Here is a 20,137-nt window from a genome sequence, read left to right as displayed (position 1 = left end):
AACATCAAGTGCCCAGACTACGGCGGGGCAGAACCAAGTTTGTTAAACTCCAAGTCAGCTGCTTTGGCGTTCAAGCAGGCCGCCAAGTCGCGACTCGCAACCCCGCGATTTCACTAACAAGGACCATCTTGAGGCAAGACTCCATAAGTGCCTTGGCTTCCGTGTCTGTTTGCACCACACCCTGAACTGGTAATCAATCTAACAACAATGCCACCACCACAACCCGAGCCCAACCCCGAAGAGGACTCCCTCCCCCTGGACCACTCCCACATCCTCCTCACCTCATTCAACTCCTTCCTCACCGTCGCCATCCACAACATCCTCTACTACCGCAACATCTACCCACCCGCGACCTTCCTCTCCACCAAAGCCTACAACCTCCCCGTGCACCAGAACCGCCACCCCAAAGTGTGCGCCTGGATCCGCGACGCCGTCGATGCAGTAGCAGCCCAGCTCGCGACGGGGCACGTCTCCTGCGTCGCCATCGTCATCCACGCCCCGCTCGAACCATCCCTCCCAACCCACCATCACCCTTCCCCCTCCCAGTCCCAATCCTCCCCAACCACCACCCCGTCCCAATCCCCCCAACCAGCAATCCCCCCCGGCGCAGTCCTCGAACGCTGGCTAATCGACACCTCCCGCTTCCCCACCTGGCCGTCCACCACCGGCACCACCACCACAAACACCCCAGGCACCACCAACCCCACCAACACCCCCAGCAACAGCAGCAGCTCTAGCAAAAACATGCGCGACTTCGCGCGCGTCCTGGCGCGGGACGCACGCTCCGAAGAGGCGCGCGAGCGGCACCTGGGCGCCGACGCAGGCAACCCGGGGCTGGGGTGGCCCGACCTGGACGAGCAGCTGCGCGGGGCGCTGCGGCGGATGGCCTCGGTGGCGGAGGGGATGGGGCCGCTTCCTTTTTCTGGTGGTGATGTGGGAGGGGGTTCGTCGGGGTGTACGTTTACGGTGGCCGTGGAGTTGGGGGAGGAGGGGAGGGCGCCGATTGGGGTATGTAATTCTTTTTGTTCCGGGTCGTTGTTGTGTTGCCGGCTCGGTTTGTGTCGGGGGGTGGTACTTTGCTGACGAGAATAATAGCATCCGCAGGCGTGGATACCGTCGGAGCCGAACTTGCAGCCCAAGGGGAGAGGGCGGGAGGTGGACGGGGAGGATATCGGTGGCGTCCGGACACGGCCGATCAGGGCGGTGGAGGCGGGGCCGTTGTTTTTCGAGTGTTGGGTCGAGGAGAGCAAAGCGAAGGAGACGTTGATGAAGATGGCGGAGGGGCCTGGTCAGAGTCAGGGGTCGACGCAGCCTTTCTGAAGTATTGTGCTGGTTTGGCTTTCACGGAGTTAGTCACGAATGATACCCACGATGGAACAATCACAAAAGTAGTTGAATCATGTCAGCATTCTGCTGCGGCTATGCATGCTCAAACATCGAATGAACATCAAAGGCTGAACATCAACGATACCATACACCGGCCGCGCCAACCCTGAGTCGCGGCCATAATCCAGACACAAAACCAGCCGGTGCCCCAACAACACAATGACCACACGAACCGAACCAGCCAAATCCAACCCATCAACGCCTCAAAACCAAGCTCGCACAGGGCGCGCAGCCAACCGATCCAGCCAAACAATCCCCACCCAAGCACCCCAACGATCACCTAATTCCCCTCCCCACCGCTGCCCGCGCCACCACTCCCACCTCCAGCAGCACTGGTCGTGCTCGTCGCCCCTTTCAGCAGCACCCTCAGACTAACCATCTCCCTCCTGAGCCTTGCATTCTCCTTCTTGGCCCTCGCCGCCTCGTCGCTGGACTCCTTCAGCCGCGCGACAAGCTCCTCCTTATCCTCGCGGCCCTTGCCCTTGAGCGCCTTGACGATCTTGCCCAGCTCCGAGTTGAACTTCTCGTACAGCAGCTCGTTCTCGGCCGTGGCCTCCTTGTACAGCTGGTCGATGGCCTTGACCTTGGCCTCGGTGGCGCGCAGCGTGGCCTCGAGGTCGCGCTGCATGAGGGCGTGGCGGTCCTCGAGGTCCTGCATGACCTGCGGGACGTGGTCCTCGAGCGCCTTGACCGCGGTGGACAGCTTGCGGAGGTCGGCCGTGGCGGAGCGCGGCAGCGCCGAGTTGACGCGCGCCATGTCCTCCGAGATGCGCGACAGCTCCGTCCGCAGGGAGGCGTCGACGTCGTCGACCGCCTTTTTCTCCGTCTGCAGGCGCTCGCGGAGCTTTTGTGGGGACTGGAGGCGGAGCTTCTGGCCGGTTCCGGACGCCTTGCCGGGGCTGCTGGACGGGCGGGTGGGCGATTCTAGTGGGGGAGGTCCGGGGATGCGCGACGGTGGCGCCTTGAGGGTCGGGATCTGCGAGATCGTTATGGTTCTAGCACGCGGTCTCCGCGTGGCCGGCTTCTCGCCTTCGTCTTGGGATTCGGTAGGTGACTGGAACGAGTCCACATCGTTCTCCTTCTGCTTCGACGAGCGGAAAGATTGTGTGTGAGATTCGGGGCTGGCCGGGATTTTGGAGGGCGATGGCGACCGAGGGACTGAATTGAACTTCTCGGATGTTTGCTGGTTGTTGACGCTCAGAGGCATGAGCTCCGGGTCCTCTTCCAGGCTTGTCGCCGACATTAGAGACTTGAGGTCCGAGAGTGAGCTTCGGCGTTTCTTTTTGAGGGACTTGGTCTCTGACGATTCGGGCACTTCCGGCTCGCCAATGGTTTCGAGCCGGTGAGAGCTCAGAGGGCGGTGTCCGATATCATCAAAGGCGCCGGCAACCGGGGGCCGGTCCCGGGATCCTGGGCGACGGAGCCGGTTTGATATTGTGTAATTGGCGCCCATGTCTACTGATTTTGACCTGCCGGCTATCGTCAAGGTCACGTTCTCCGAGCTCGACGACTTGCTGTGCTTGCTGAGCGTGCGCCACATGGAAGGTCGGTCGGTCTCCGTCTTGCTATTCTGCCGCAAGAGCGTATCAAACCCGAACTTCCTCCGGAGTGACGAAGTGTTCGAAGTCATTGATCCCGTAATTGACTTTTGGCTTCGGTTGCTGGCGATCAAAACTTCATAGGGAAAGCCGCTGAGCAAACCGGTGGGATCCGGGGCGTCCGCCTTCTCGAAGATGCGGTCGCAATCCTCGACGAGGCGGTCGAGAAGGTTGATGTAATCCGACGGATTTGCGTCGTCCACCAGCATCTCTGCGAATGCAAGCGTCAAGGCCCCTCTGTCGCCGTCATTGCTGCACCCCTCGAGAAGATCCGCGAGCAACTTCATGAGAGCGGTGAACGCCCGGCGGTTCTGAGGGGCCATGTCGCTAAACAGGAAGCGAACAAAATCGGCAAAGTCCCCCACCACCTTTTTGGCCGCTCGCACTTGAAGAGCCTCAAGATGGTGCATGGTCATGACCGGCCCGATCTGCTCGCGCCAAGCGATGCGGATGAACTTCTCGAACGCCGCAAAGATGACCTCGGTCCCTAGCTCCGAAGACGCATCCAAGTCGAAAGGAAATTCGATGAGACGGTTGTAGAGGTCGTTCACTTGGAGCTCGTCGGCCATTGATCTGTTGAGGAGGGTGCGGCCAATGAAGTAGCCCTTGCGCGCTTGCATGTTGGCCACGTATCCGGTAAATGTTTGCTCGAGGCGAACCAGCGGGTTCTCTGGCGGCTCTTCTTCTTCCACGGTGAGGCGCGGTATGTCTCTGTCCTTGATCGACCCGGATATCACCACCGGCAAATCCCTCGTGCTGTTGGAACGATTCCGTTTGTGCCTCGACCCGCTACTGCCCACGTTCTCGAGAGAGGTCGTGCTCGACGAAGCGGTGCCCCCAACCAATAGGTTTGAGAGCATCTTCACCGGGGAAGAGGAAAGGAAGGATCGACTATTCCTCTCCACCTTGGTTGTGATGTTGATCGCACGCAACATCTTGGTGTAGTACGACACTAAGGCAGGGACAAGCCTCAAGTTGGCGACGCTGAACTGCGCGCTGAGCAGCTGGACGATCCGGCGCGAGAGGGTCGGTAGGAAATCTTCCAGGGCCACGTCGTCAGTGAACTTCTTTCCGTTCAGGCCCAGTGTGTTCATCGAGATCCGCCGCATGTCGCCGGTTCTCGCCTCGAGCACAACCTCGACGCCGTAATGGCCGACAGGCGCCCCCTTGGTGCCTTTGTCGTTGTCCATGACGATGCGGATGGGGGCCGGTTCCCTGCGCCCCTCTATAAGCTGTTGAGCGCCCTCCTGAAAGACGGCGGCGTGCAGCCCGAAATTGTTGTCCTGCATCCTCACGGTGCGGAGCGTCCAGGTAGGGTCTTCCCTCTCCCTCTCAGCAAACCGGCCTTCGATACGGGCTCTGACAATGTCGTCGCTCCATTTGCTCGCTCTGCCCTCATAATGGTCCTGGAGGAGGAAGCACCGCGAAGTGATGGCCTTGCTGGTAAAATGCTCGTTGGGATGGGCGCCTTTCATCTCCTGCGTCGACGTCATCCAGACAAGCCGGCCATCAGAGGACTCGGTGAAGCGGACATCAGCCAGGTTGTGCCAACCGGTAAACGCAAACTCCCACATTCCTGGTCCACCGGCGGCATTGGTCATGGATGCCAGCAAGCCTGCGGGAGACGGTTTGTCAATTTCGCGCAAGAAGTCGCGGCCTGTGAGGTTGGAATTTGTCCGTTTTTGGAGGATGGCGATGCAGTCGGAAAAGAGGAGCAAAACCCCCGGCCGGTCCGAGAGCTCCTGGCTCTGCGAGACAAAGTCGTAAGGTGGCGCAAGCTCGAGGAAGTCGACAGCCACGATCAGCCGGCCCTGGGGCTCAAGGTCCGCCGGCCAGTGTTCTACCATAGCGCGGAGGCGGTTTGTGACGTGCGGCTTCTCCGGGAGCGGGTCGTCCATGGAGCAAATATTAGTGATGATATCCCTTGCCCGGAGGAGGAGTTGTAATGCTGGGTGGGTGATGGGAAGGCAGGCGACTATTTGGTCAATAAAGAGGCTGTATCGGGGCAGTCGTTGTACCGGCTCAATCAGGAGCGAGCGAATGGTCTGCTCGCCTGTTTGGACAACCCGCTGACGGAAGCTTGACTGGTTGTCGAGGAAGGTATTGAGGAGTTGGGGGAAGTTCTGGCTGGCGCGAATATAGTCCTGATAGCAGTCGGTAAATTTCGGGAACCACTCGAGGAATACCTTTGCCATAGCGACGGCACCGCTCGGATCCCTCGCCTTGTTGGAACCACCCAACTTAGTGGCAGGAAACGGGATTTCCATGTCCTTGACGGCTTCCTCTTCGGTCTCGTCCATGATCCGCCGGAGTTCCTGCATAAATGCCGAGTTGTTCTCCAGGATGCTGTCGGCCGACTTGGGGAACAGCTTCTCCAAGTCTTCTTCGCAAGGACTGATGCTCTCGGAAGGGCGCTCCTTGGCTTTTACTCGGAAGTCGTTGGCAATATTATTGACAAGCTCATTAAGCTTGAGCACGTAGCGCTCCTCAGTGTCAACCAGCTCGCCCATCTTCATACGCAGCTCCACCTTTTGGTTCTTGTTGAAGGACTTGCTACGGTTCAACGACGTCGGCCTCGAGGGCGCTCGCCGTAGCTTGGAGGTTGGCAGAAAGACCGGCTCGCCGAAGAGTTTGACCAAGGGAGCGTAACCCCCGTACTGCCGCAGAGTCGGGTCTAGTATATCGTCCTCGTCCTCGTCGTCGGGCACCTCGTCAAAGTCGGCATGTTCTAGAGGCACGATCGAGCCCGGCGGCAGGACCAGGTCCACGTCGATACCGCTCAAATGCTGCGTCCGTAGGGCATATTCTAGGATCTCGATGACCTCGGCGGTGTTCCCTGCCTGGACGGCAGCCTTGGCCAGGTCGGCCGCATGCTGCTCGCCGAAGAGGGCCGGTGCGGACCCTGGGCGGCGGGCACGGGTGACCGGGTACTGGTTCTTCAAATGGTTCTTGACAACCTCGGGCAGCTCGGCGAAGTATCTGCGCAGGCCAAAGGCAAGCCCCCTGCAAATTTCATCGCCCTGAAACTCGCGCGGAAGATGGGCGACGACGCTGTAGAAAGGCGAGCTCGGAGAAACGGTGATGCGCGGGAAGGAGACGTAGCCAGCCGGGCTGTAGATGTGAATCTGAATTCGAGAGCTGTTGTGGGTATAGTTGGCGGTGGTGGAGGGGCCGTAGAAGATGAGGACGGGGAGATGGCCAAGCAGCGGGTCGCTAGCGGAGTAGAGGGTGACATGCTCTGGCGAGAGCACCAGCTCCTCCGTGACACGAACCATGGTCGCTTCAATTGGCCGTGTTCATTGCGACCGAGGGCGGCAGCGATGCGATTCGCGATTCTGGTGTCGCGGGCCCGTCGTGGTGTGCGTCGTGTGGTCCGTCGTGTGGTCTTGTCGTGTGGTCTATGGTCTGTCGCGCGAGAGTGGAAGTGGCGGGGTAGGGGGGCAAAGCGAGCGGCGCAGATCGGCGTCGAGGCAGGTATAAACGGGAGAACTCCCCTGACCAGTGTAAACAGGCGGAAGCGGCTGTTGCGCGTTCTCTCGGGAACACTGCAGGGTTGGTGGCTGGGTTTGCGACAGGCCGTATGCAAGAAAACGATCGATGGTCGTGGCTGCAGCTCGAGGCGCACGACAGTTGCGACGGCGATTTCCCCGTTTGGTGCGCTGGGCATAAACAAACGGAGCTTGGCTTGGATCTCGAACCTTGCGCGACGGTGGAGGACAGCAGCACAGCAGCAAAGCAGCACCACGGGGATGGGAAATATTGTGTACCAAGCACGAGGTGTCTAGTATGTCACGCAGAGTGTAAACACAGCCGGAAAGGGCGAAATAAAGAATTGTACAAGAAGAAAAAGGGCACAAATGTACGGGGTTGGCAACGAGCGCAAGCTCCGATCGTGGTCGATCCCGGAGCGCAACCGTGGGGTCTGTCGAAAGTGGGAAAGCTGCCAACAAACCGGGGAGTGGGAATGGAGACTGGTGGAAAAGGTGGGTGGGAATGGAGGCGGGCCGGGGTCGGGCAGCGATCGAGCCGAGAGGCTCGGCGGTGAATCAAGCCTAAGGCGTGGATGGCGCGATGCCCAGCGAAAGCTTGGGCCAGACCGCCTGGGTGGAGTAAGCAGCGCCAGCGAATTGCCATCTCGGCTTCAGCCGGAGCAGCCAGCCAGGTCCCTGTTCATGGAAGCGGTGGTCAAAAACTGATCTGTAACTTCACGCTCCGGGCCATCTTGGCATCCAACCCAACCACCCACAAACAACACTTCGGCATCCATTGCTTAGCTTGCTACTGGCCAAACTGGCCTGAAAAGGAACGAAATTGAAGCTATTCAACAGGGCTTCAAGATTTGGTAGATCAACGGTTTATCTTGCGCACTCAACCGGTCGATAAGCCCTGCAGTATCTCTCCCGCGCAACGTTTCGGGGCGCCAGCCACTGCACCTTTGCCCTATCCAGCTCGTTGTCTGTTGGGAAATATAGATCTGGGAAATCCTGACGCAGCATCTCCTTCATTTCCTTCCAAACATGTGCGACCGGGTTAAGAAATCGGGGCTGTGAAGGGTGGTCTTGGACCAAAATTCCATACCAACATGCCTTCGGTAGGTCGTTATTCAGCAGTTTTCTTTTACATCATCCCCTATACTATCATTACGATTTCGGTCTTTACCAGCTTCCTCCCTTTGTAGCACAGCTCGTCGCCCTCGAAAGGGAGTATCATGATGGAGCGTTATCTTCAACCCAACGCCGACGGCTATGATCAGGAGAGCCTCTTGGTCGGATGGTAATTTGAAAGTTGAAACCGGCCGTGGGATGGCAGCAGGATTTCGCCGGGGTACTAGCCGTGATGAGGGCGTTCCCATCAGAAGAGCGGCGAGTACTTGGAGCCTGTTGCGGTGATAACGCCGATGCAACAACGCCGACCTCATCCTACAACGCCGCAAATTCATACCCGATGGGGGGGATGTCTTGGTGGAACCGTGGACTATCACGCCCCGGAGATCATGAGAGCCTGGAAGCGGTTGACGATCCGCCTCTACACTCGGCATCACACACGCCACTTAACAAAGATCGTTAATGAGGATCGAGATGGGTAACCGAAAACGACGGGCATCTCTGCACCTATGGAACCGGCTAGGTCGCTGGCCAGAGACACGAAACCCGAGCGTCTGAACCTCCTATGCACACAAGACCTCGATAGCTCATATCCAAAGCTCATATTGTAGATTTCACAACTATACAGATGAGTGAAAGCCCGCCGAAAGGTCACTCTTCTGCCCACAAAAGTTAGGTCCCGAAACGGCAAAACCAAAACAATCCGAATCAGGGGTAATATTGGCGGTCAGAGTTACTTGCTGATAACCCCTGTCGCTCAGTCGCCCAATTTTCTCATCTGCAGCACCGAGCTGTGGGCACTTGTCTAGTTCATTTTTACTCCAACTGACAGGTCTCGGATGCCGAATCAAAGTGCCCCCGACCACCCCCGTCGGCTGCTTTTGCGTCGTGTTGACTTGTCCAGACAAACCTCTCCACACGCATCATCTTGGCAGTGCCAGGTATGTACAAGTACCAACCTAACTCAACAATTCTAGGGCCACTCAGGCTAGTCAGGGGTTTACACCGAGTGTTCGACGTGTTCAACAATGCTACCCATTATGCGTGGTCACTTTCCCCTTTTGGTATCGTCAGGTAAAGTGTGGTCCTGGCGTGGCATTGGATTTCTAGGCCGCATAACTATTCGCGTTTAGATCATTACACCACAGCAACCTCTTGGGTGTTCCCATGGGAGTCCTATCCCAGGTCCGCAGTACCCTCCCGCAGACAACCCCTTCGTTCTCATGCATTATCCCGTCCTGACCTTGCTTCCTCGCAAGCAACCTTCCCTCACTCACTGCTCAAAGCTCAGGATCTCATCCCGGTCATCTCCCTCCTGGCATTCAACACCAGCACTCACGCTCCCACCCCCATCGCCATATCCATCTCCATCCGCCCTTCTCACCTTTCCCTCCCCACCCCGCACCGCAAAGTCACGCATAACAACCCCCTCGGCCAGGAAGCGCTCTTGACCCGGATCCCCGCCCGTCTCCTCCTCTCCCTCCACACCTTCCTTGGCCCTCTCCTCGAATGTCGGGACATCACCTCCCTCCCCGCTGCTAGGACCACCACTAGCACCCTCGTCGACACTGGCATCCCCATCCCCACCAACACTCACACCCCCACCCTCACCCTTCTCCCCATCCCCACAGCCATCCCCATACTCACCTCTCACCTCCTCCTCCTCCCTCCCCTCCTCCTCCTCGCCCCCACCCCAAACAACAGCGAACCCGCGCACCGCAAAATCGCGCGCAGCAACCCCCTCAACCAGAAAACGCTCCTCATCCGGATTCCCCCCCGTCTCGGCGGCACCACCACCCACTCCCCCGCTCTCACGACGGGCATCATAGTATATCTGGCGAGTCTGCTGGTAATGACTGTAGTGCCGGCGATGGTGCTGGTAGTGGCGACGGCGGGTGTCGGCTTCGGTCGAGTGTGAGAAGGTCGGCTGCGGGTGGCGGTGGCGGTGGCGGCGGTGGGCGTCGTCGAGTGACGGGGAGGCCGGCGGCGCGGAGCGCGGGCGCTGATGGCGGTGGCGGTGATGGTAATGGGTGTGGGCGAGGCCGGGGCCGGGATCGCTGAGCGGGCGGGTGTTGGGGGTGCGCCTGCGCTGGGGGGTGTGCGGGGGGTGGTTGTTCTGGGGGTGGTGCTCGCGCTGGTGCTGGGGAGGGCGGTTGTCGGGTTGGTTGGTCGTGGTCATCGCCGGGATGCGGCGCGCGGGCTGCGAGGGGGTCGGGGTGGGCTTGGGCTTGGGCTCGTCCTGCTTCGTCTTTTCGTCGTCCTTCTTCTTCCACCAGCTGTGGAGGGAGAAGGGCCAGCAAGAAGTCCTGGGAGGCGGTGGTGGGTGAGTAGACGGCAGAGAGGGGTGGGCATGGCGACGCGTACATCTTCATGGTGGCTGTGAATTGCTTCTGACTTGCTTGAAGTTGTGTGGTGTGTGTGGTGGTTGAGAAGACAACTGGTGTTGTGCTGGGTGCGGTTTTGTGTGTTTGAGTTTGCGCGCGATGGTCATGTTTGTGAAGGGGCAAAAGAAAATAAGTTTGATCACGTTCTGCACCTCATTAATCGCGACAATGTATGCGCCAAAGTAATAACTTCCGTGAGGTTCCGGAACATCCATCCTCAGTGGTGACCAGCCGCACAGCAGAGGTTGCTTCCCGCACCACAAAGGGGCCGGGAAAGAGACAGGCAAGCAGATCCTTTGAGTAAACACAGCAACATGCATTGTCACAGCGAGTGTAAGGGATCAAATAGCATAAAAAGCTCAATATCGACCCATCCCGGACGTTTTGCAATCGGGATAAGCCCCTTTCCGAACCAAACATAGGAAAGCGTGGTCTCAACCGACCAAAGATGGCTGCCCGCAAACTTCAAGCAACATCTCCCACTGCTCACTAGATGTCAGTGAAATCCGACTTCACCGAGTCGTCCTCATCCGAGCCATCCCAGATATCCTCCTCATCATCATCATTCTCACTCCCACTGCTCGGCTCGTCCGTATTCCAGCCCCAATCCTTCGGCCGGTAAATATAATACAGCAGCACCTTCTCCCGGCGGAACCAGTCCACCTCACGATGCCTTCTCGTCCCAATCACATTCCACACGCGCGGAAAAGCCGTCGAGAACCGGTACCAGGCCGACGCCTCCTGGACGGGGTAATGGCCGTCCAGCACGACGCTGCCGTCCACCACCTGCTTCGCCAGCCGCAGGAAGCGGTCCATGACCCGAGTGCGCGGCTCGTCACCCTCATCACCCCCAGAACCGCCACCGGCCTTCTCCAACAAGTCAAACTCGGCCGCGAGAATATCCTCCAGCCCCTTCAGCAGCTCCACGTAAACCACCCGCTGATCGTTCACCCGCTCGCACAGGCCCGTGTAGAGGCCGTTGCTGGCCACGTCGATGAGGTGCAGAGCGAAGTGCGCGAAGGAGTACGCGTCGGTTGCTGGCGTGTGAAGGGTGGTGTTGCCCAGTCGCAGCTCGGGTGCCATTCACGAGGGGGGCTACCGCGGGACTAGGCTCGGCTCGCCCAGGACGGCTTCGAAGCGATTGGCTGGTGGGGTGCCCATGGGTGCGGCGTACCGGTCGTGCAGGTGCGGGATGTTGAAGTCGGCGGCGCGGACGGTGGGGCGCTTGAGGCGGACGAGGACCTTGTCGGGGTTGAGGGAACTGGTGGCGGGATGGTGTGGTTAGTGGTGGGTGGGTTTCGGGGGTTGGTCGTAAAGTAGGGGGCGGTGAAGAGTAAGAGGTGGGAAGGAAAACATACCGGTACGGCCCGATCGTGGCGTGCATATCGCGCAGGGTTGAGCCAATGTCATGCAGGAAAGTGAAGATGGCGAGCCAAGTTTCCCTCTCATAGCTGTCGTCGACCATGTCCCCGACGAGCTGAAGGAGGGAACCCTCCGTGTGCTCAAACACAAACGCCCATGCCCGGTCTCGGTGAACACTGGAATTAGGACGATAATGTATCGGCCGTTGATCGTTGCCGTTATCATCTTTATAGGACTTGACGGGGATCGACATAAAGCCGTAGAAGTGAACAACGTTCTTGAAGCGGTTGCCGGCGACGTATTCGTAGAAGGACTCGAGCTAGAAGGTTCAGAAACACAGGGTTTGGGACTCCAACTTGTGGGGGACGAGGGTGTGCTTACACGACTGCAAAACATGTCATACCTGGCGGCCCGAGATTCATTTTCCGATTGGGCAATGATCCTGATCAAGACCATCCCGGTCTCGTATCTGTTGCAAGAGACATTGCCCAGCTGGTCGTACCGTCTCCCGACTTTCCAGGGCACCTCATGTGTTGTGCCGTAGCGACCGTGGCCAAAAGTGACAGCATCGGTCCAGTCGATACCAGCCTCCCGGCGTTGGAGCAGGCAGGTGAAGTCGCTGAAACGAGGCTGGTACCTTTCTCGCATGATGCTCTTTAGCGTATCGCGGCCCAAGTTACCTTCGTATTGGTGCTCAAGCTTCAGGTTGAGGTAAAGGCAAGCTGAGGCGAGACCGCGGGCCTCGGCACTCGTCTTTCGCTTCAAGTCGCGAAGCTTGATGCCGGGGAGGGTCTCGAGTAGATAGATGGAGCTACCGTCAATGAGGTTGCCACGACCGTCGTTACCGCGTCCAAATATGAGCATGCAGTCGTTCTTGAGTGTGATTAGCAAAGCTCCCAAGCCATGACATGGATAGGAGAAGGGGGGTTGGACACTCACCCAGTCAATCCAGTAACGCTCCAGGATCTTGGACAACAAGGCGGGATCCAACCTGCGACGGGCAAACACGACCCGACCATCGACTCCATCGTGAGTGTTGCAGTGTCCGGGACATTCCCATGGGTCGCATTTGCTGGGGATGTTCAGACAAAGCAAGTCACGGTTATTACCAAGGTAGCGTGATGTTACGTCTTCAGTGAGGTAAAATACATGTCGGTAATGGCCTCCCAGGCTCCATAGCTGGTCGGGCAACGACGTGGTCTCCTTCATCGCTTTCAGGGACACGAGATCCCAGTTACCGGTCGCCTCGAGGCCAGCCTTCTCGAGGAGCTCCGCGATGGTGTTCTGGGAAGTGATGGGGCGGAGTTGGTAGTCGGGCGAGTTGTAGCGGGCAACGTCCACAAAGTCCTTAGGATGGAGGATGGAAGGAGAGCACTCCTTCAGAAGGTTGGGGGGTCCCTATAGTAAATCAATGTTAGTCACCACCTCATCCAAATGTGACGTGCATCTGTCTCTCTACGTACTGCTTGGTAGAGCGCCACGCGCAGGAGGCTATGCTCCCGGGGCGTAATGTCTCGGGAAGTTGACGCGCAGTGGATCATTCTTAAAAACGTCCATACGTCCCAAACGTCGGCACCATCGACCCAGGCGTAAATGGTCTCGACCCACTCCTCTTCGTACTGAGGGTACGTGACCGAATAACGAAACCTGTCGAAGTCCAGGAAAGCCCGAATGTCGGGGCGAGTTGTGCCGTTCTGGAGACGGACCCAGTGGGAGTGGGCGTTGGGTCTACCGCGGTGTGCCGTTGCCTGAGAGGTGGCGGCAAGGAAACCTCTGAACCAGATGCCGTCGAAGGGGTACCCGGGGCCTATATTGTGGATTCCGAGAGATTGGGCAGCGAAACCCGCGGCTTCGTGAACTCCAGGCCTAAACAGCAGTGTTAGTTCATTGTTTCCGTGTGGTGGAAAGGTCAGAATTGGGTTGGTTGTCCATACCACTTGCGCATGACATGATGCATCTTGATGACCTTGTTGGCGAGCTTGAGCCTGTACCAAGAAAGTCACTCAGGCATTCTTCAGATATCACGTGCAATCCATTCCAAACCAAGTTCAAGGACAACATACCAAATGTTTTCGTCCTCCGGGACGGGAGCGACGGCGAACTTCTCCGGATAGTCATTGTCCAACTCGCTGGCCATGGACGCGTGGCAGTTCTGGTAGTTGTCCCAGAACTCTTCGTTCTCTGGATCGGAGAGCAGTTCCTTCACCCGCTCTCTGCGAGCGTCGAAGGGGAGGGCGTTGTCGAGTCGTGTTGCCAGCCCAACGGCAAACGACATGAGCAGGGCGGACTGATACCGCTTCTCCTTCTCGCTCTTCCTGTCGACGGCGTACCACCCCCACGAGGTTTCGCCAAACTCGGTTGACTCGCTGTCCGAGTCGGTCTCCGCCTCCCCCAACTGGTGGAGCATCTCGCGGAGGGTGTGGTGGGCGAAGGACCTAGGGTGTGGGTTGAGATTGTCAGCAGATTCCTCCCCAAAAGTTTGATGAAATAGGCTTTGTAGTGGATTGAACGATCAAATGTTATCGAACAAAAAGAAAGGATCATTCCCCATGGCTTAGTGCTGGTAGAGCCGAGTCAACGGGGTGTGATCTGGTCCTTTTTGTGAATTGTGACTCTTGAGGTCAAATTGGGACCGCCTCATTGAGAACTTGAAAGCTTCACCTGGAAGTGAATTTCCGAAGAGCGTTGTGTGGCCGCTTAGACCATTAGGGCTCCGCTTCAAGTAACAAGACGAGAAAGACACGCTCGTATGGCCCCTCGCTTGACCTCTCGTGAGAATCTTCGGCGCGGTGCTGAGCACTGAGGAACATCCCTCGCCATATGCGACCCAAACAGGCAAGTGAAACAGGTAGTATAGACAGGGGATAGACTTGGGGGGGGGGGGGGGGGGGGGGGGGTTGACACGTACCACCGAAGGAAAAGCAGGACAGCGACCTGCTTGGCCAGACCGGGCTGGCCGAGGGCGGGGAGGGGAGAGCAACGGTGGTCCTCGTCGGCTGCTGCCACCTCCAGCATCTCTCGCTCATGGCGAGAAAGCCGGAGGCGCAGGACGTAGCCGTGGCGGAAGTCCGCTGGCGGCTCTTGAAAGCCCCCCAACGGGGGGGACCTGGTCATCTCTTTTTTAATCTTTTTGACCCATCGGGTTATCTCCGGCGTCGCAAGACGCCGTCGTTCCTCCATGGTGACGGCAGGGGTGGTGATGTTGCCGAGGGGTTGGTGGTTCGTGGGAGTTGGAAGTTGGGAAAGTTGGGAAGATACCTAAGAAAAGAATCGAGTTTAAATAAAACCACTTAGGAATCCTAAACTTGGGGTGAATTGGGCGATGCGGTGCGTTTGTCAAAGTCAAACTACGAAAACGTGTGCTAACCACAAACAACTACACGCGTACCTTCCAGATAACTAGGTAGGTATTAAAGTAAACCTTAAAGTTTCCTTCACAAGCTGCGCAAAATTGGCTTCATGTTTACTACGTGTCTACTTCTTGTCTAACTCCTGGACAGCGCCTGCTAATTTGTCGAAGAGGGTATCCCGAGGTAGGCCCAGCTTTTCTAGTACTAGTTCTAAATAACGAAGGAGGTCTACATTGAGGTAGTGGACATGGACAAGCAAGGGGGGGTTTCCTTTGAAAAGTGAGGCATGTCTAGCAAGGAGTAGGTTAGCTGGTTCTCTTCTCGGGCTCTGGGGAGAGAAAGATTAATAGCAATAATAGAAAATACAGTTTATTACCCGAGTTAATATTATGATGCTACCTCTTCTCACCTACTTCTTAACTAGAAATTTCATATCTATCATAAGCGGAAATGTTCGCCCAAAGATCCCTTTGGTGCCCCTTTTCACATAGGGGCCAAATCCCATCCCTCCATTCGCTCTTTATATGTTTTATTCGGAGATTATGTGTTAGATTATGTGTTGAATATTTCATAGGATTAAGCCCAAGCTCATGGTGCAAGTACCTAGGTAGTTTGGGGTGGATGGGTTTTGGGTAAGGGTTTCGTCAGGTACGGATTCTGGTCATGTCACATCTTGGTTTGTGGTGACGAATGATCACACCCTTGCGCCGATAAAAGCTGTGCTTTCACCTTCTGCTCAACACTCTTAGGACGGAGATTAATCTTTAATGCTGGTACTTATTAAACGCCAAGGGCCGAACTTATCACCGACATTTCTCAAGATCGTTGTTTATTATAACATAGAACTTGATGCCCCTGGAGGAGCCAAAATAAGAACCACCAAAATAAACACATCCCCTTTTCAGCTCGCCTCCCTGCCCTTGGACTCTTCCGCTGGCATCGACGGTACTGGGTCTTCCTTCGCCCGTTGTTCACCGACGGCCGATTCGTCTCCGCTGGTGGTGGGCTGCTGACCCCCAAGGGCACCGGGCTGCGACTGTTTCTCGGCGTCCGTCTGTTCGCCATCTTTGCGCTTTAGCCCTACCCGGCCGGTGGCAGACATGCGGGCCGCCATTTGCGGGAACAGGTAGCCAGGTGCAAAGATAGCCAGGAGAAGGCAAGGAATGAGGACCATGCTGTTTCAAGTCAGTGAACTCGCTGGGGCCTGACGAGAGGAATTCCACTCACAATCCTTCCAGCACAATAAACGACGGCTCGTCCTGCATGATATGGTTGCCCCAACCGCCAGCCATTTCCGCGATACTGTGCAGCTGTCAGCTCTCATCTTCCACTCGAAGTACCAAGCAACGGAACGCACCGATAGATACAGCGGATCAAGATACCGCTATACGCCCCTGTCACAGCGTACACAAACATCCTGAACTTCTTATCACGCCACAACGCAACAGCCTCCGGGTCTGCCTCCGGAGAGTTGATCCTGTCCACCGCAACCGGTTAGTCAGTTTCAGATCACTCCAAAACAACACCGATGGATGGGTACACCATCAACCCACTCACCACTTCTTAACCCTCAAATAATAATCCCCCGCCGACGTCCCAAAAAAGCTCAGCACCACCACCTGCAGCACGATCCCGGCAATGATGCAGCGATTCCCATGCTGCACCATCTTGAAATTCGTCGTGGCCGCGCTCGCGGCGAGGGCGCCGCCGATGGCCTGGACGAGGAGGCAGGAGACGTCGAGGGGCACGAAGATGAAAGGGTACAGGTGGGGGCGGACGCGCGAGAGGGCCGGGTTGAGGGCCAGGCAGACGTGCTTGAGGGTCAGGTAGATGGAGATGCAGATGAGGGTCGGGGCCAGGATGATGGCGACGATCTGCGTCTCGAACGCGTGCTTGTTCCACGGGTTGTCCGTCAGCGGGATGCGCGCGCCGTAGCCTGCGTTGGTGGGTGGCTGGTGTTAGCTGGCGTGGTTTTTTGTTGTTGTTGTTGTCTCTTGCTTAGGTTGTTTGTCCTTAAGCCCCCTCTCCCCCTTTTCTCCTGTGAATTCACCTACCTGCGAGTTCCAATGCGCACCCGGCTGCGATAAAAGCCGTGTAACTCCACGTCTTCTTCCGGATCCCCAGCACCAGGGCGGTCACCGTCGCTACGGCAAACCCAATGGCCATAAATATGTTGATCCCCCTGTTTGGGTGGTACCCGAGCGTGGTGGCCTCGACGGGGCAGGTGGCCGTGACATGGGTGCACGAATAGTAGTAGTTGGCGATGGCGTCGTTGATGTCGTCCTGGTCCCAATCCGGCGGGAACATGGACGGGTCGATCTCGGCCATTGTGGCGGTTTCCTCCTCGTCACCCGGTGGGATGGGCAGGCTGCGTTGTACTCTTCGAAAACGATAAGCCAGGGGTGCGGACAGACAGACTGATTTGGCGTGTGAACATGCAACAGGGCTATGGTTCTTGATAGGTATTAAATGTCTAAGGTCAAAAGAACCTCTCCGGGTATCAAAACCATGGAGCCCCAACAAACAAGAACCAAACAAGTCCCCAAACCCCAAGCGGGGTCCAGGCCCGGCATATATAGGTACCTCCCCTTTCGCACACCACCACTACTCTACCGGGAACATTCAAGGAATGCAACAGTCCCACCCATTCCTCCTCCCGGAGCGATAGCGAGGGAGCAAACCGTTAAGCGATCCGACCCAATTCTCAAAACCCGGGGTCGGTCGACCCCCGAGTGCGGGCCAAGATCCCTGATGGAGACTAGGGAGGGTGGTATGCCGCCGACCTTTGCTGGTCTGGGCGAGCGCAATGATTCGATTCGGGCTGGATGATCAGAATGACAGAGTTGAAAGGGTGGTAATCCAGAATCCCGATCCCGAATAGAGGCACCCCGGGGGTTAGGTTCTCTTGATTGGCAGCCGATCCGATCCTTCACACAAAGTGAGCGAGTTGAGACGGGAATCAACGAGTTGGTGTGTTGGGCGTTCCGTTTTGGGAAAATACTGTGAGAATCGGATAGGAAATTGTTCGTCGCATGTGAACGGCTTTGTCCCTGGACTGCCCGATTCCAGAGTTTCCAGGTTAGTGGCGGCGGGAAGGCAGCGGCAGGCGTGGCAGGGCACGCAGGGCTGCTGTGGGTGGAACTTTTGGGAGCTCGGAGAAATGCCACGCGGGGTGGTTCCAGGTTCTCTCGCTCTTCCCCCACAAAAGCCACGAATTGTGTCCCACCCACCAAGCTCGTGCCGCCGAGGGGGTTGCATATTTCTGTGGCCGCAATCATCGGATAATATTGCTAGCACAGGAGCGGGAGAAGGATATCGGCAATAATGTCCGTGAGAACTTCATTGATGTAAGGCTATTCGTACTCAATAAAAGGCCATGACCATCACTCTTTCCCACCGAGCCACCGATAGACGACCGAAAAGTCGCGCCCCTTACACCTCTCCTCCGACTCGGCAGTCTCATACACCTCTGATGCCTTGTCCGCTAGAGGAAGGTCTGCACCCGCCTCCGTGGCCGCAAGCATCGCGAGCCTCAGGTCCTTTCGCATCAGACCGATACCGAACCCGCCTGCATAATCCCGACTCGCCGGCGCCGTTTCCACGACGCCCGGCACGGGGTTGTTGACCTCACTCGGCCAGCACTTTCCAGTGCTGACGTTGATGACGCTGGCGAGGACCTTGGGGTCCAGGCCCCACTTGACACCGAGGTTCATGGCCTCTGCCGTCGCGATGTTCTCAATCGCGAGTAGGTAGTTGTTGGCGAGCTTGGCCGACAGGCCGGCTCCCTGCGGGCCGCAGTGTAACACCCGCTTGCCCATCCGGAGAAGAATCGGCTCGATGCGGCTGAGCAGGGGTTGTGGTGCCCCGAGCATGAAGGTCAAGGTCCCGGCCGTCGCCCCGACGACTCCACCCGACATGGGTGCGTCCACAAAGCTTCCTCGGCCATTGGGGAAAGCAGTGGAGACGGCATTAGCGACCTCGCGTGACGACGAAGGGTCGATGGTAGAGCAGTCGATAAAGAGCCGCGGTTTGGAATGCGCAGGAGCCTCGTCCTTTTGGGCGGCGTTATACGCCGAGAGGATAGACTCGTACGCCGACTTGACATGTTTTGGCTCCGGAAGGCAGGTGATAACCGTATTCTGAGTGAGTCTCGGTCAGCTGATGCTCTCCGCTCATCATTGTATCTCGCGTGTAAAGCAAGAGTGGTCCTTGGGCTTCTCAGAGGATTGGCTTTTGTTGTATAACAAGAATCATGGTAAAGGCCGGCGAGCCGGCCCAACTTAGAACAGTCATGGATAAAACAAACTCATCATAAAAGCCCAAGGGTAAGAACCACAAAAGAGGAACGAGAGAAAGAAAGAGATAGGCACGTACCGCATCCCTAGCCGCGGCTTCGGCGCTGCCAGCCGCCTCCGCCACCGCGCCGCCGGCTTGCTGTGTCTTCATCACATGCACCAGCTTCTCGGCGGCGGCCTTGTTGATGTCAAAGACGCGGACAGTGTCGCTTGGTGGTAGCTTGGCCTGGAGATTCCTTGCCATCTGAAACCCCTACTTGGTGAAGGCACAGTTAGCATGGTGCTCAATAACGAAGCCATCTAGTTGAACGTAAACATACCATCTGACCCAGACCGATGAAGGCGTAGTTATCCAGCCGGCGGGAGGAAGACGAGAAGCCCCGGTGCTGGGCGCGGAGCGTGGGCTTCCATAACCTTCCTGTGTTCCTCATTTTTGTCTGCTTGTCGTCACAAAGCGGTTTATCAAGTTGGTAAGAGAAGTTGGCAGTACCTCGACGGAATGGCAGGCACCTTCTTCGGTGTTGTTGATCCGGTCGAGTGGGTGATCGGCGGGGAAGCCGAGCCCCCCCCAAAGCCGCCCATTGCCGGGCAAAGGCCGCAGCTCATTTGAGCATGGCTGGATCCACGGGTCACCAGACCAGCTGGGCCGAGGCGGAGAGCATAAAAGAATAAACGTTGTGGAGGGCGGGTGCTCCCGCTCCTCCTCCCTAGGAGTCTCTGGAGAGCCTCATGATAAGGAGGTTGCCATTTAGAGAGGGAGGAAGAGGATTTTCCGCAATTTCCCTGCTTTCTGAGAGAGTCGAGGGGAGAGGGAAACCTGCAGCAGACTTCGACGAGAAAAAGCTTTTGTGCGACGGAATTCAGCCGGATTGGGCCTGGTCCCGTCCACGGCTGCCAGCCCCCTTCTGTTCCGAGATGAGGCACGGAAAGTTGTACAGGCCCTAACCCTCGAGCTTTCTCACGATACCGAACACGAAAGTTGGGAAACGGGGAGAGTATCTTCATGTACCTATGTATCTGAGACTCAATACAAACGCCGTGCGCCTACAACTCGCAGTAGGAGCCTAGTAGGTTCTAGGTCCGTTCATTACAAGGGGATACTGGGATTATCTGGTCACCACAACACCCTCCCCTTACCCAAAGCACACCCCTTGCCCA

General features: G+C 57.3%; 6 protein-coding genes across 6 annotated transcripts; 1 reads left to right on the top strand and 5 right to left on the bottom strand.

Moving 5' to 3' along the window:
- The first annotated feature begins 86 nt into the window (after window positions 1–86).
- B0H64DRAFT_343542 (DNA-binding protein) lies at window positions 87–1,389 on the top strand. The gene is made up of 2 exons (XM_062801281.1): window positions 87–1,008; window positions 1,096–1,389. Exons 1-2 carry the CDS (start codon window positions 208–210, stop codon window positions 1,318–1,320), a joined length of 1,026 nt encoding a protein of 341 aa, XP_062657797.1. The 5' UTR covers window positions 87–207; the 3' UTR covers window positions 1,321–1,389.
- Window positions 1,375–6,411, bottom strand: B0H64DRAFT_183755 (uncharacterized protein). Its single transcript, XM_062798958.1, has one exon. It carries the CDS (start codon window positions 6,257–6,259, stop codon window positions 1,667–1,669), a length of 4,593 nt encoding a protein of 1,530 aa, XP_062657796.1. The 5' UTR covers window positions 6,260–6,411; the 3' UTR covers window positions 1,375–1,666.
- A 2,030-nt stretch (window positions 6,412–8,441) lies between these two features.
- Window positions 8,442–14,514, bottom strand: B0H64DRAFT_462973 (uncharacterized protein; the record flags this gene model as incomplete). Its single annotated transcript, XM_062807575.1, has 10 exons — window positions 8,442–9,864; window positions 10,463–11,043; window positions 11,101–11,233; window positions 11,331–11,653; window positions 11,716–12,207; window positions 12,274–12,732; window positions 12,798–13,200; window positions 13,269–13,319; window positions 13,398–13,769; window positions 14,243–14,514. 10 exons carry the CDS (start codon window positions 14,512–14,514, stop codon window positions 8,862–8,864), a joined length of 4,089 nt encoding a protein of 1,362 aa, XP_062657795.1. The 3' UTR covers window positions 8,442–8,861.
- A 927-nt stretch (window positions 14,515–15,441) lies between these two features.
- On the bottom strand, window positions 15,442–17,200 carry B0H64DRAFT_400297 (RTA1 like protein-domain-containing protein). The gene is made up of 5 exons (XM_062804059.1): window positions 16,739–17,200; window positions 16,242–16,620; window positions 16,042–16,161; window positions 15,912–15,986; window positions 15,442–15,859 (listed from the first exon to the last, which is right to left on the bottom strand). The coding sequence occupies exons 1-5, from the start codon at window positions 17,010–17,012 to the stop codon at window positions 15,586–15,588; spliced, it is 1,122 nt and encodes a 373-aa protein (XP_062657794.1). The 5' UTR covers window positions 17,013–17,200; the 3' UTR covers window positions 15,442–15,585.
- Window positions 17,033–18,242, bottom strand: B0H64DRAFT_183687 (uncharacterized protein). The gene has a single exon (XM_062798957.1). The coding sequence runs from the start codon at window positions 17,960–17,962 to the stop codon at window positions 17,294–17,296; it is 669 nt and encodes a 222-aa protein (XP_062657793.1). The 5' UTR covers window positions 17,963–18,242; the 3' UTR covers window positions 17,033–17,293.
- B0H64DRAFT_400295 (6-phosphogluconate dehydrogenase) lies at window positions 17,899–19,772 on the bottom strand. Its single transcript, XM_062804058.1, has 4 exons — window positions 19,470–19,772; window positions 19,300–19,416; window positions 19,059–19,232; window positions 17,899–18,823 (listed from the first exon to the last, which is right to left on the bottom strand). The coding sequence occupies exons 2-4, from the start codon at window positions 19,408–19,410 to the stop codon at window positions 18,068–18,070; spliced, it is 1,041 nt and encodes a 346-aa protein (XP_062657792.1). The 5' UTR covers window positions 19,411–19,416; window positions 19,470–19,772; the 3' UTR covers window positions 17,899–18,067.
- Between the last annotated feature and the right edge of the window lie 365 nt (window positions 19,773–20,137).

The sequence above is a fragment of the Chaetomium fimeti genome (genome assembly GCF_033439085.1).
Source record: "Chaetomium fimeti strain CBS 168.71 chromosome Unknown B0H64scaffold_5, whole genome shotgun sequence".
NCBI classification, from domain to species: Eukaryota; Fungi; Ascomycota; class Sordariomycetes; order Sordariales; family Chaetomiaceae; genus Chaetomium; species Chaetomium fimeti.
This window is presented reverse-complemented; position numbering and strand designations above follow the sequence as displayed.

Bases quoted from the DNA above. Each gene is read 5' to 3' on its own strand.
- B0H64DRAFT_400297 (XM_062804059.1), bottom strand. From the start codon at position 17,012: ATGGCCGAGATCGACCCGTCCATGTTCCCGCCGGATTGGGACCAGGAC. The intron at 16,162-16,241 runs GTGAGTGGGTTG...TGCGGTGGACAG, and splicing joins TATTTGAGGGTTAAGAAGTG to GATCAACTCTCCGGAGGCAG. The intron at 15,987-16,041 runs GTGCGTTCCGTT...ACAGCTGCACAG, and splicing joins TTGATCCGCTGTATCTATCG to TATCGCGGAAATGGCTGGCG.
- B0H64DRAFT_400295 (XM_062804058.1), bottom strand. From the start codon at position 19,410: ATGAGGAACACAGGAAGGTTATGGAAGCCCACGCTCCGCGCCCAGCAC. The intron at 19,233-19,299 runs GTATGTTTACGT...TTCACCAAGTAG, and splicing joins TCATCGGTCTGGGTCAGATG to GGGTTTCAGATGGCAAGGAA. The intron at 18,824-19,058 runs GTACGTGCCTAT...AGACTCACTCAG, and splicing joins AAGCCGCGGCTAGGGATGCG to AATACGGTTATCACCTGCCT.
- B0H64DRAFT_183687 (XM_062798957.1), bottom strand. From the start codon at position 17,962: ATGATTGCGGCCACAGAAATATGCAACCCCCTCGGCGGCACGAGCTTG.
- B0H64DRAFT_183755 (XM_062798958.1), bottom strand. From the start codon at position 6,259: ATGGTTCGTGTCACGGAGGAGCTGGTGCTCTCGCCAGAGCATGTCACC.
- B0H64DRAFT_343542 (XM_062801281.1), top strand. From the start codon at position 208: ATGCCACCACCACAACCCGAGCCCAACCCCGAAGAGGACTCCCTCCCC. The intron at 1,009-1,095 runs GTATGTAATTCT...CGAGAATAATAG, and splicing joins AGGGGAGGGCGCCGATTGGG to CATCCGCAGGCGTGGATACC.